We start from the raw sequence: 14,809 nt of genomic DNA, 5'->3' as shown, positions 1-14,809 counted from the left end.
TGATTGTTCGATGATCACGCTTCAGAAGCTTTGCAATTTTGAGACTGCTGCATCCCTCTGCAAGATCCATCCATCCATCCATCTTCATCCGCTTTGTCCGAGGCCGGGTCGCGGGGGCAGCAGCCTAAGCAAAGAGGCCCAGACCTCCCTCTCCCCAGCCACCTCCTCCAGCTTATCCGGGGGAATACCAAGGCGTTCCCAGGCCAGCCGAGAGATGTAATCTCTCCAGCGTGTCCTGGGTCTGCCCCGGGGCCTCCTCCCGGTGGGACATGCCTGGAACACCTCACCCAGGAGGCGCCCAGGGGGCATCCTTGTCAGATGCCCGAACCACCTCAGCTGGCTCCTTTCGATGTGGAGCAGCAGCTGCTCTACTCTGAGCCCCTCCCGGATGGCCGAACTTCTCACCCTATCTCTAAGGGAGAGGCCAGCCACCCTTCGGAGGAAGCTCATTTCTGCCGCTTGTATCCGCGATCTCGTTCTTTCGGTCACTACCCACAGCTCGTGGCCATAGGTGAGGGTAGGGACGTAGATCGACCGGTAAATTGAGAGCTTCGCTTTTACACTCAGCTCCCTCTTCACCACGACGGACCGGTGCAGCGTCCGCATTACTGCAGCTGCAGCCCCAATCCGTCTGTCGATCTCCGGCTCCCTTCTCCCATCACTCGTGAACAAGACCCCGAGATACTTGAACTCCTCCACTTGGGGCAGGAACTCATCCCCGACCCGGAGTGGGCACTTCACCCTTTTCCGGCTGCAAGATATCTCACTATTTTTGACTTTTCTGAGCCTGTCAAGTCCTTCTTTTGACCCATTTTGCCAAAGGAAAGGACGTTGCCTAATAATTATGCACACCTGATATAGGGTGTTGATGTCATTAGACCACACCCCTTCTCATTACAGAGATGCACATCACCTAATATGCTTAATTGGTAGTAGGCTTTCGAGCCTATACAGCTTGGAGTAAGACAACATGCATGAAGAGGATGATGTGGACAAAATACTCATTTGCCTAATAATTCTGCACTCCCTGTATACACATGCACACAGTGTACACGCACACATAAAAGCAAATGCTCATCCAAATTCCATTGGTGTCTCACCAAGGATGCGGAATATGAGATGAAGCTCATCCTCCACAGTTGATCCAGGGAAGAGAGGTCTGCCTGTGATCATTTCATAGAATATGCAGCCCACACCCCTGGAAGAACGACAATAAAGTAGTACAAAATTATAGTGTTTTAGTCATCTATTATGCAGATTCAGGCTGCCAGGGGATGTAAAACTATAAACGAGTTGCAAAGTGGTTGTTTTTATCTAATGCATAAAGCAAAAGATTTTTAAAAATCTAACTTTCTCCAATTCTATACATAAATATGAAAAAAGAACCTTTTTAATCAAATTCTACAATGTTTATGTCCTAACATCCATACAAAGTATTTAAATGCTGATGAAAGACAAAAGAAACAACTCTACTCTGAAATATGCTGGTACCTCAGAAGTGACAGCTGCACAAACAATGAAAATGGGCAGTATTGATAAATGTGTCCACTCACCACATGTCAATGGGTGTAGAGTACTCAGTGGAGCCCAGCAGCACATCTGGTGGTCGGTACCATAATGTCACAACTTCATTTGAGTAGGTCTTCGTAGGGACCGACTTAGCTCGAGCCAAACCTGATTTTAAATAGTGAGACTAGTTCATAAAAATACAGTTTTGTAATGTGGGCCACCACCTGTGAACCTGTGAGAAGATGTCTTATCCAAACTCTGTAACAGCTTTTCAACTTTGCATAGTGTCGTAGTTGATGAATTTTAAAGTTTTGTGTTCTATGACATAGATCAATTCTTGTTACATTTTTTAACTTTACATATTTACTGTTTATTTTTATAAAGTACAAAGCTTGCTATGCACAAGGATGGGCCTTTAAATTGCATAAAAATGCATTAAATATAATGAATACATACATTAAGGAGAACAGAAACTCAAAATACAGAAAGGCAAAATAGTATCAGGCACAAATAAGATACACAATACCTGAAAAAAGATCATGCATAAAGCTAGCTTCCATATGAAGTGATATGGAATTAATGAAATATCATGTTACAACTTTTACCAAAGGAGGGGAGTGTTGGGTAATTACTCCAAACTATGTTGTTTTGAGTAGCATGACCTTTAGGAGTTGCTAGTGGGACTCGTACTTGTTTGGGTTAGGGTGTATATAAAAGGCTACTGGGTTCTAAAAAACACACACACACTTATCTCACTCTGATGGATCCATGTTGCGTAAAAATACTTAAACATGTGGACTGGAGGAGGATTGATCCATCCTCCTCCACTCCACACGTTTAAGTATCCTTGTCCACATGTTTTTTGAGCCTATCTTTGAAAACTGAAATAATCAAAATGAGACAAAAATAATATTTTAAGTAATTAGCTTGTGAGAACCTTAGAAAACTAAGCAATAAAGGAACTTTCAGCATATTATACAAAACTATCTGCCCTTTAAGTTAATGACAAAGGTGACATACCAAAGTCTGCCAGTTTGAGCTCTCCTTTTTCATTGATGAGCAGGTTCTGGGGTTTCAGGTCTCTATGGAGGACCTTCCTCCTGTGGCAGTACGCCAGACCTCTTAAAAGCTGAAATAAGAAGATCTGATGTGGAGAGAAGAGGATGTAAACAACACAATCAGCCACCAGACACATTTCCATTTTTCAATACTGACCGCTTGTAATACTCTAGATTACCTTAACGTTGTGAACGCTCATGATGCTCCCACAGTCGTCCATATATTGCTTCAGGTCTTTTTCCTGATGAGAAAGAAAGAAAGTGCTTATCTGTAGTTTCTGGTTTCATGTAACTCACACATTAAAAACAAAGTGACACTCACCAGATACTCAAACACGAGTGTTAGGCACTTGTCAGTGTGGATAATGTCATGGAGAGTGACAATATTGGCGTGCTTCAAGTCTTTCAGTAGAGACACTGGAGGAGAAGACAGATTAGACACTGTCAGTCAAACAGAGACAAGCTGTGAGACGTAACACGGCTCATACTTCAGTCACAGCCCGTGGCGCTACAAGACACTTTGTCAAGTTTTTGTCTGTATGTACAAGTGTGCCATGTTGACTTTGGAGGTGTGTGCTTCCAAATCACAACTGTTTGTCAGTACCTTCTCGGATAGCGGTGCAGGGCGCGCCCTCCTCGTGCTCTAGGCGGATCTCTTTCAGGGCGACCAAGTTATCTGTTAACTTACTTCGCCCCTTAAATACTGTCGCATAGGTCCCCTGCAGAGATGTAAAAAAAAAAAAAACAGTAAATGAATGAGTAAAATACAGTGGATGAACACTTTGTTTGCATTGCGTTGCTTCTGCTGGTGGCTCTTTATTGACCTCACCTCTCCTAGTTTGTCCAGTTTGATGTAGGTTTCAAGTTTCCCAAAGCCGATCTCAGACTGTGGAGGACAGAGAGAAGGCGTTTGAGGAGGCTGGCAATGACAGGTCAAATCTTGCTTTTGCACAGCCTGATCGGATACTGCACCATATTTAATTTAACTGTCAGCCTCACTACTTTTGAAATCTCTCCGACAATTGCAGGTTTCTGAGTCACCAGGCCTTTTTTTATCCTGTAATGTGTACAAATTACAGGGCTGCTTGAGCAATTTTTAGGATTATTCTGTATTTTTGAGTGTGATTCATCTTGAACAACAGTCTGCAGACATAATATTTTCAAAAGGAAAAGGACAAAAATATCAACATTTATCTAGAAATCTGCATCTCTTCAAAGGTTCTTTAACTGTCATTACTGGGAAGGTGTGACGTAATTTACAGATGCACATATACTGTTTGGCCACAAGGTGTCAGTGTAGCAAAGATAATCAAATATGGCAACTACGTTTTTATATCTAAACATTTTTATAGACTATAAAGATGTGGAAGGTAAACACTGCAGAGTGATAACTGAAATAAACCTGAGCTCAGTTATACATGGTTAGCTGTATAATGTATGTGGCTCCTGGGTTTTGAAGTCATGAATTATGGATGGATGTCGCTATATAAAGCTGTGATGCCCACAGGTCTGTCAGGGTTTATGCCTGTCACTTGTTTCTCACTTTTCCTCAATAATTTGTCTAATTGTGTGACGTTTCCTTTACATTCATTATAATGAACACACTCAACCCTCTTAATTTAGTCTGTCCCATCGTGACAATCGTACAAAGTCCCAGGCCAATGCATGTACGTATGCGTGTGCGAGGGAGGGGGAGGGTCTCCGGTGACCAAGTTAGCTGTTGAAGCATGTGATGTCTTTAAAGGCATGCCTAGAAAAAACACATCTGAATAAGCTCGGATACAAGATGGCATACTTACACACTGAGACAAGTGAGTGTGGACATGGGTAAGCAGGAGTTTAAATGTGCAGAAGTTGTTAATTAACTGACACATTCTTATTTGTGTATTTAAATCAGTGCTTTTATTTGTTACACGTCAATTTCAGCCCTTCAAACTCACAAAAAAGATGAAAGAAACACATCAATCAGAGTAGATATATGAGCTTTTATGTAAAGCAGGGGCATGTACTTTATAATACTCAGCACTGGAGCCCCCCAGGGGTGTTTTCTGAGCCCCCTGCTGTACTCTTTGTACACATATGACTGTGTGGCCACTACCAGCTCCACCACCATCATCAAGTTTGCTGACGACACCATCGTGGTGGGCCTGATCTCTGATAACAACGAGACGGCCTACCTGAAGGAGATTAGGAATCTGGAGAACTGGTGCCAGAGGAACAACCTCCTTCTAAACGTCAGTAAGACAAAGGAGCTGATAGTGGACTTCAGCACTAAGCAGGAGAGGAACTACCAGACCCCCGTCATCAACGAGTGCCCAGTGGAGAGAGTGGACAGCTTCAAATACCTCGGAGTTCACATCACACAGGACCTGTCATGGTCCTGTCACATCAACACCGTGGTGAAAAAGGCCCGACAGCGTCTCTACCACCTCAGACGCTTGAGAGACTTCCAACTGCCCTCCAAGGTGCTCAGGAACTTTTACTCGTGCACCATAGAGAGCATCCTGGCGGGAAACATCTTAACCTGGTTCGGGAACAGCACCATGCAGGACAGACGAGCTCTACAGAGGGTTGTGCGGTCAGCTGAGCACACCATCCGCTCCGAGCTCCCTGACCTGCACTCAATCTACAGCAGGCGGTGCTGGACCAAGGCCAGGAAGATGGTGAAGGACCTCAGCCATCCCAACAACAGACTGTTCTCTCTGCTGAGGTCAGGAAAGCGATTCCGCTCCCTGAAGACCAACACAGAGAGACTGAGGAGGAGCTTCTTCCCGCAGGCGATACGGTCTCTCAATCACACCACCACACAGTACTGACCCACACATATGGTTCTTACACACACACTGGACTTTCTGGACTTTGGTTTTGCACAACACTGGTCACTATATTCTTCATTTCCGGTTAATACTTGTACAGCTGCTGTTATTGTGTATATATTTATTTATATTTAGATTTCTTCATACATTCTTATATAGTTCTATATTGTGTATTTTGTTGTACAGTTATTTTATTTTCAATTTTAATTTATATATTTTATCTTATTCTTCCCAGTTAAATTTACCCTTCATTCTAATTTGTGTTGTACAGTTATTTCATTTTTAACCTTAATTTATATTTTATTCCTTCCTAGTTAAATTTACCCTTTTTAATTTTTCATATTTATTTCCTATCTTATTCATAGCCTTTTCCTTTTTTGTTTTCTTTAGGTCACGAGCAGTTGTCCAAGCATTTCACTACATATCGTACTGTGTATGACTGTGTACGTGACAAATAAAAATTTGAATTTGAATTTACATACACTTAGACACACTTTATGCTTAAACGTAAATCTAACACAAAAAAACACCCACACACAAAGACGTTATTGCCACCTCCCCCACAGCTAACCCCTATAATAACAATCATATAATAAATCTTGCCTCGTGAAGGAGTGCATGCACACAGAAAGGCGCACCTCTCTGCTACCGGTGTGCAGCAGTGCTCTCCGACTGCCTTACCATGTTTTTCATAAGTGTGAGCTTGTGCGCCTGCGTATGCTTTTGATGGCAATAGGTTCATTTCATTCCCAACGCTCTAGCGAGCTTACTCAGCAGAACTAGGTCAGGCCAAGTTTTAGTGACAAAACTGAAGTAAGATAAAACCAAACAATATGTGAGTGTAAGTGCCTTGTCTCAGGCTGCAGGGCAACACAGGCTGATGAACTCATAGTACAAAAAAATGCAGGATGTGAAATGTCTGCAAGAAGATATTTATTGACAAAGAAATCAAACGAATTATCCATATTTCACTTGTAATTACAGTTTCTTTATGTGGTACCTAGAAGAAAGCTTAAGTTTGAGAGCGAGGCTGGATTTATAGTATTCAGTGGGAAAGCTAAAATGATAGCCTTCTGAGAAGAGAAGAGGTGGCAGGAAATGAGAGGTGGGAAGAAAGATGAGGCCATTCATTAACACGAAGCTTCCTCAGAACTATAATGCACAATACCTTGTGCAATACTTTTTGTAAATAGTCAACAGTGCAATAGACTCAATACTTGAAATGTGCAATTCACTTGTATTTTTATTTTTTATTCCTATTTATTCTATTTATCCCCTTTGTATATTTTATTTATATTTGTCTCTGTATTTATATATGTGTGTGTGTGTGTGTGTATATATATATATAACAGTTCTGTAACTGTAACTTCGGTCGTTGCTGTGCTTTTTTTGGAAGTCGAATTTCCCAGAGGAACCCACCCGAGGGATTAATAAAGTTCTATCTTATCTTAGCTTATCTTATCTTATCAATCGGCCAATAAACCAGCTTGCACTGTCACCATGTTCATGTAAACCTGCCAACAGCAACAAAAAAGAAAACCGAAGGACTGCACAATACTTAGCAGTCCTTTTGGCTTTCATCAGTTGACAGTTACATCATATGTGACTTACAATGAAAACACAACATGAGCAAAGAGAGAGGGACATAATAATAGGCATTGAAGTTTTTTTAGCTCAGTGTTCTGTTGCTGTAAGGTTGAACGGGTTCGTGGAAAGAAGTGAGTGCTGCATAATATGATTAAGTGTTGTGCTTCGAGATAAAATGACATCTCGCTCCTCAGTGCCATGGAACACTGAGTTTCACTGGACTGCTGTGAATAATTGATTACCAATGTGCAACAGCCATGAGCGAAAACTGATACCGACTTCACTTGCATTACACTGGCAACAATTCGACGCTCAAAACACGTGATTTCAGAGTCTGCGATGGAATACCGGAAACATGATCTACATTACCGTAACATATGACAAGCGCACAGGCAGCCCCGAGGCTATTACATCAGTTTTCTCAGAAACATTTTTTCCAAACATAACAGGATAACTGGTATTGCTTGTTGCAACAGGAAATACCACAAAGGAATTTTTTTAAGCAATTTGGGAGGTGTTTGTTTGCCTGTCTGTGGACAAATTTTGACTTGATAGCATCACAACTCCACAGTAAAAATAAAGGCTGAGAACCAAGAAAGGTGTAGTAAAATCCACAAGCACTCAGGACTCATGTCATACCATTGAGTACCCATGGGTCATCGCAGCCAATGGGATTCCTTCACTAGATAATCTCTAGTTAAACTTAAATCTCTTGTGAAACCATTTATTTTAAACATCTTTAGCTCCTTTTAAATGTACTTAAACTATTAGCTTGTACTCACTACAGCCTGTACATACTTATAGTTATAGAATATTCACAACATACTTCATACCGTGTACATTATAACATACCATAATAGACCCATTTCTGTAATATACTCACATATCTATATTATTGCTAATATATATCGTAATATATCTATATCACTAAAGCACTTCTGGATGGATGCAAACTGCATTTCGTTGCCCTGTACCTGTGCATGTGCAATGACAATAAAGTTGAATTCTATTCTATTCTATTCTATTTCAGGAGCAGATGAGCAGTGAATGAGGAATTTCTGCAGGCTAATTCATTTCATAGCACAAATTCAAAGTAATTAAATACCGTACATACTGTGCAAACCATGTTCAGACTACTGCACGGTCAGAAACACACTTTTGCATGGATGCATTACCCTATATAAAGGAACGACCAGGACTAATAGAACAAAAACAGTCTGGCTGTGATGCATCTTCTGAATACATGGGCTGCAAGCTCGGCAGAGTGCTCGGGATCAATCAAAACCTTGTTTTCCTGGTATAAAACCTAAATCCAGCTACAGAGTGGCACTAATGTTTCCATTTGTCTTTACTTACATTTGCTTAGCATTTTTCAGTTATCCATGCCCTTTTTAAACCTGACATCTTATCATTCAAGCCCTTTTAGTCCTCTCTTTCCATCTCCTTTTGTACATTTCCTTTCTCTTCCGTGCTCTCTAGCTCATCCCAAGGTGTCCTGGGGTGTAATCCCAGTCAGGAGAGGAGCTGCAGCAGATGAGACTGACACTTCTGCTGAATTATTGATTGATCTATTACATCACACACATACAACAACTCCAACAATACACAGCTCCACACAGCTGGGCAAACCCAACAAAACGCACACTATACATCTAATATATATGACTATCCTCTTCTTCTGCTCCACCCTATACCATATACTTCCCCTCAGAGACTCTTTGCTTTCAAGTCTGTGAGCCTCCTGCAGAAAAGCTACGTCATTAAGTTGCTTCAAGCAGAGAGATTGAGGCGGGCAAATGGACCTGTTTGATAATAACAGCAAAAACGGTTGATGGAGGATGAGTCCTTCATATTTTCCCAAAGAATATCAGGCTTTCAGTAATCTTGTTTAATGTAATGCATTGACTAAGTACACTGAATTCCCTTTAAAATTACGCAAGCCTGTGGGTGGAGTGAAACAAAGGGCACAATAATGTATAACAGGAAACTTGAAAGTTGGAGCGATGGCAGAAACAAAACCGTAATTTGGAAAAAAAAAGTGTGACCAAAATAAAAACCAAGTGACAGAGCAGGGGCACTTCAACAATTAAAGGACATGCTGCATATTCATGAATACAAGCCTATTTCTTTCCCGAACAACCCCTCCTCTCACTGCCAGACCCCAATTCATACCCATAATGCTCTTGGCCTGTATGCATAATTCAGAATCTATCATTCATGCCCCTACTGAGGCATTGTAAGCACTATAGCATAGCCCAGTGTGTGTTTAAAGTGAGTCTATGTTTGTGTCGTTGCTCTGTGTGTGCGTTTTAGACAATAATGGTCCTGGTCAAGCATTTAAGTAGTGTACAATGGCATTGAAAGCTTACATTACTTTTGTTTCTACACAAAGCAGCATGAAAAAGGGCAAGCACACACCCAGATAAAATGACAAAATGACATCAGAGACTAGCTTCAACTGCTTTGCACACATATATATAGATGCAAATGTGCACACAGATAAATTAAGTACTGACCAATGATGCGCGCCGTAGCCTGCGGCTCATGGGTTTGTCAAAGGGCGGGCTGTTCATGGCAAACTTCTCCAAGTAGCCCTCTGGTAGCCTGATATCAGCTGGGAGAGACAAACGTTTGTTTATGTCCTAAAAGAGAAGAACAAATAAACAAAAGGAGACATGAAGAAACTGAAACATGATTTTCAATATTAAAAACCTTTTTCCATTTACAATTATACTATAAAGACATTAGTCCTGAAATATTCAGGATATTCCGTACCTTTTAAATTTGGTTTGGTATGATATGTCACAAAAAAAGATTTACAAATGCGCATTAAATAAATCTCGTTCCTTCATCATTTATCAGCTTGTTATTACTTCACCTTAATTAACCATTATGATCTGGTATCAAATCAAAGCTTTTTTTCTTTTTAAATATTATTGGTTGCTTGTCTACTCACAAGCAGCTTGCTCCATCTGTCTCTCCTGGCTGAGAGTTTGTCAAATGAGAGCAGACCTTTGGTTAACAGGTGCCATCTGCTGCTGTGAATGACTGACGAATGATGATGTGGATAACACCTATACTCGCTATGGCTGAATAAGATGCCAGTGCAAGACCACCACATGATCAGGATAAATTCCAGCTAGTTACTGGCTAGTTTTGGCTACATTTTCATAATGCACTATTAGCATTGAGTTTGCATGTTTTCCCCATGTCTGCTTGGGTTCTCTCCGGGTACTCCGGCTTCCTCCCACAGACCAAAGACATGCCAATAGTGGGGTCTAAATTGCCCATAGGTGTGAATGTAAATGCAAATGAGTGTCTCTCTTCAAGATGAATGACAACTGGGATAGGCTCCAGGCTGATCTGCATTTCTTTCAAAATGAAAGCACGCTTGATATTTTTATCTTTTACTTTTTTTGCTAATTAATTCATGTTGTAGTTCTTTTTGACTTCAATTGCTAAGTGCAGCCTCTCCCTCTGGAAGTGTTTAGCTTTAGACGATCACATTTTAGACACAATTTTAGGAATTAAACATCATCATATATTTGAGTCAGTGTTGTTAACAGCTTCTAGCCACTGCAAGAACTTTCACCTTCCAGTCTTTGCTGGAATGCAAATTTCTGTGACACGATCACCGGCAAGGTGCCAGTCACACATTGTTTCCATGGCAGCAGTAGTTAGGTGACCCAGTCAAAACACCCCTCAAGTGTGTGTCCTCAGTGTGAATATGTAGTGATACGTTTGTTTACATGTAACCGTGCAATAGGAGGATATTAAAGTGTGTATATGCCTGAAGATGAGATGTAGAGGTACTGTATGCCTTTAATAGTTTTATCTGAGCTGACTGGCTGACATCACAACATGCATGTCACATGAAAAAAGTATATATAAACTATATGGATGGCGACAACTGACGAATCCTAAAGCAACGCTCTGCATGTTTTAGCAGTATATGTGAGACAATGTAAACGTGAGCCACAGTCGCTTGCACAGAAATGCCTCCTAGCTGTAGTTAGCACATTTGTAAGCTCAACTTAAAATTGGAATCATAAAAGAGAAGAATACGTGTAAGCACTACAACACCATATATACGGTAGTGTTAGACATATAAATACAAATGACTGCAAATTTCATCAAGCAAAACATTTGATATTTTATGCAATTTATAATGAAAGTGACACCTCGTGATCACAACAAAAGTCTTTCACACAAAATTCACTGTCCACACTGTCTTTCAAAGGCGTAACAATAGACAAAAGTTCACAAACACAGCCACTCCTGCCCTCTTATTCACTGGTAGAGACTGAATAAAGATCTAAATACAAAACAAAACATGTGTGCCCCCGTACTCACAATGCAGAACAGCTCTAGTAGCTCCCTCATTGTCCTCCTTAAATGTGTTTTTCTATGCACTCACACACATGCGCTTTCAACGATGCATGTCTCTAACCTGATACATGACTGCACACACTGAGAGAGAGAGAGAGGGCTGGCACTGTGGTAGAGTGCCATCCACATACTTAGGAAAAGAAGTGGGGGGGGGGGGGGGGGGAGGGTTGGAGGAGGGGGATGCAGGAGCAGAGGAAAAGAGGAATAGACAGATTCCTGAGGGGAGAAAGGCAGATGGGGGGAAGGGGTGAATGGAGGGGGTGGCACAGAGAAAGCATTGTTTTTTTGTTCTCTCCTGCCATCATTTTGTCCTCCATCTCTTCTTTACTTTCTCTCTTATCATCTCCTGAGCCCTATTCCCCTGGATCTCCCTTTTCTTTGTCATTGCAATAAATACACTGACATACGTAATTACTCTCACCCCATCATTTTCCTCTCCCACACTGCCAATCCATCTCCTTCTCTTTCTTTCTCTCTCTCTCGTAAACATGGTCTAAATTAGTCCCATCCACTGCTCACAGCAGTGAGAGGCTCTGTATCTAGAGGCATTTCCCGTAATACTGCTGTGCTCAACACTCTGCAGCTCCTTCAAACGGACACACGCAGCCTGACCGAGACATGACGGCACTCAGAGATTCAGCAGCAAACAGCAACACTATCTGTCAGATAGCACAGGTGCACTCGCATATACACACAAGTTAGTGAAAATAAAAAGAGCCTGCTATATTTTTCTCTCATAAATGTGCAGTTGCAATAATAGATGTTCAAAATTTAAAATATTGAGGTCACTGAATACATACAGTACACAAATACTTAACGCACAAATACTTAAATACACATACAAACACATCCGTAATTACTATATATATATATATATATATAAAAACACCCAGCACGCCCCTGCGGGCGGTTTATCCTTCAAGCTCGGGTCCTCTACCAGAGGCCTGGGAGCTGGATATATATATATATATATATATATTCTCTTTGATACCCAACATCCACAATGACGGCGAAACAACTAGTAGCTCAGTGTTCCAACATTCGAAAGAAGCGACTGCTATCACAGCTAGAGATTGACGAGGTACAACATAAATGCTACGGCAAGGAGGAGTCAGGACGCCAGGTCAGGGGGGAGATATCATCACCCCTACCCGAGATTGGGTACATAGCCCCAAGTGCGATAGGAGAAGGATCGTTGAGTGCGAGAGCAACTGACCTGAAAAATAGGATCATGGCCAAGCTTGAAACCTGGATCCCCCGTAGCCGGTTACCAAGATTACGTGAAGTACCCTCAGAAGGTCTGCTAGATGATGTTAATGCAGCACTACGGACAATACCTACAACCACGATTACCGACACTAACAAGCTGATCTACAATACAGCAGCAGTGATCAGTGAGATGCTTGGCTACAAGTTGAACAGCCACAAGGGGCAGTACCCTCCATGAAGAAGGAGGCTAGAGGGCAAGATCAAAGTAGCACGGAGGGAGGTTAGCCAACTAACGGAGTTGCAGAAAGGTGCGGCAAAGAAGGTGCATAAGAAATACAGCAAACTGTCCATACCTGAGGCCTTGGAAACTGCCAAGCAAAGACTCACAGCCTTGGCCAGCCGCTTGAGGAGGTACACCAGAGAGATAGAAGGCAGGAGAATAAACCAGCTGTTCTCCACAGAGCAAAAGTGTACTCTCAGTGGCAAGGGAACAATAAGAGAACAGCACCACCAAGGCTGGAGCAATACTGGAAGAGCATATGGGAGAAGGACGCAACCCATAACGGCAATGCTCAGTGGCTAGTGGATCTGAGGGCAGACCATAGCGACCTCCCTGAACAGGGTCCAGTAACCATCACAGTGGCAGATATCCAAGAAAGGGTCTCCAGTATGAAGAGTTGGACAGCACCAGGGCCCGACATGGTTCACGCCTACTGGCTGAAGAAGCTGACTGCACTCCACGAGCGTTTGGCAGCACAAATGAACCAGCTGCTAGTTAACGAGAGACACCCGGAATGGCTAACCGAAGGTTGAACGGTCCTGATCCCCAAGGACCCCAAGAAGGGACCGGTCCCATCCAACTACCGACCAATAACCTGCCTCAGTACTACATGGAAGCTCCTGTCAGGCATCATATCGGTTAAGATGAACAGGCACATGGGTCAATACATGAGTGGGGCAAAGAAAGGGATTGGCAAGAATACCAGAGGCGCAAAACACCAGCTACTGGTAGACAGAACAGTCAGCCGAGACTGCAAGACCAGACTGACCAACCTGTGCACTGCCTGGATTGATTACAAGAAGGCCTATGACTCAGTGCCCCACAGCTGGATACTGGAATGCTTAGAATTGTACAAGATCAACAGGACCCTAAGAGCCTTCATCAGGAACTCAATGGGGATGTGGTGTACAACACTAGAGGCCAACTCCAAGCCCATAGCACAAGTCACCATCAAGTGCGGGATCTACCAAGGAGATGCTCTGTCCCCACTGCTGTTCTGCATAGGCCTGAACCCCCTCGGTGAGATCATTAACAAGACTGGCTACGGATACCGACTACGGAATGGAGCAGTTGTCAGCCACCTCCTGTACATGGATGACATCAAGCTGTATGCCAAGAGTGAACGAGACATCGATTCACTGATCCACACTACCAGGCTATACAGCAATGACATTGGAATGTCGTAAGGACTGGAGAAGTGTAGTCGGATGGTAACAAAGAGAGGGAAGGTAGTCAGAACTGAGGGGATTGAACTACCAGAAGGCAACATTGCAGACATAGAGGACAGTTACAAGTACCTGGGGATCCCGCAGGCAAATGGGAACCATGAAGAGGCCACTAGAAAGGCTGCAACCACCAAGTACCTGCAGAGGGTCAGGCAAGTCCTGAGGAGTCAGCTGAATGGTAAGAACAAGATCCGGGCCATCAACACCTACGCCCTGCCCGTGATCAGGTACCCTGCTGGGGTAATAGGCTGGCCAAAGGAGGAGATAGAAGCCACTGACATAAAGACAAGAAAGCTCCTTACCATGCATGGAGGGTTTCACCCCAAGTCCAGCACCCTGAGGCTGTACGCTAAGCAGAAGGAAGGGGGCCAGGGACTGGTGAGTGTCAGCACCACAGTCCAGGATGAGACATGAACATCCACGAATACATTGGGAAGATGGCCCCAACTGACCGAGTGCTCAGTGAATACCTCAGGCAGCAGAAACCCAAGAAAGAGGAGGGAGACGAGGAACCATCGTGGAAGGACAGGGCCCTGCACGGTATGTACCACCGGCAGATAGAGGAGGTGGCTGATATCCAGAAATCCTACCAGTGGCTGGACAAAGCTGGACTGAAAGACAGCACAGAGGCACTAATCATGGCAGCACAAGAACAAGCTCTGAGTACAAGATCCATAGAGGCTGGGGTCTATCACACCAGGCAAGACCCTAGGTGCAGGCTGTGTAAAGATGCCC

At 42.9% G+C, this 14,809-nt stretch overlaps 1 protein-coding gene across 6 annotated transcripts in view; it reads right to left on the bottom strand.

Moving 5' to 3' along the window:
• Positions 1–14,809, bottom strand: part of LOC146549943 (cyclin-dependent kinase 17-like) — a 45,240-nt gene that overhangs the window by 7,580 nt on the left and 22,851 nt on the right. For all 6 annotated transcript variants that reach the window (XM_085258710.1, XM_085258712.1, XM_085258714.1 and 3 more), the window contains 8 exons: positions 9,487–9,612; positions 3,397–3,453; positions 3,172–3,286; positions 2,890–2,984; positions 2,747–2,809; positions 2,530–2,653; positions 1,554–1,674; positions 1,101–1,198 (listed from right to left, as the gene is read on the bottom strand). In XM_085258710.1, coding sequence (XP_085114836.1) covers positions 1,101–1,198; positions 1,554–1,674; positions 2,530–2,653; positions 2,747–2,809; positions 2,890–2,984; positions 3,172–3,286; positions 3,397–3,453; positions 9,487–9,612 — 799 coding nt within the window. The remainder of the gene's footprint in view (positions 1–1,100; positions 1,199–1,553; positions 1,675–2,529; positions 2,654–2,746; positions 2,810–2,889; positions 2,985–3,171; positions 3,287–3,396; positions 3,454–9,486; positions 9,613–14,809) is intronic.

Source organism: Mchenga conophoros, linkage group LG20 (assembly GCF_057382185.1).
Source record: "Mchenga conophoros isolate Kocher_MC1m ecotype Shallow Benthic linkage group LG20, M_conophoros_male_GT1.1, whole genome shotgun sequence".
Lineage (NCBI taxonomy): Eukaryota > Metazoa > Chordata > Actinopteri > Cichliformes > Cichlidae > Mchenga > Mchenga conophoros.
The sequence above is the reverse complement of the archived record's forward strand: the minus strand, read 5'-3'. Positions and strand labels throughout refer to the sequence as shown.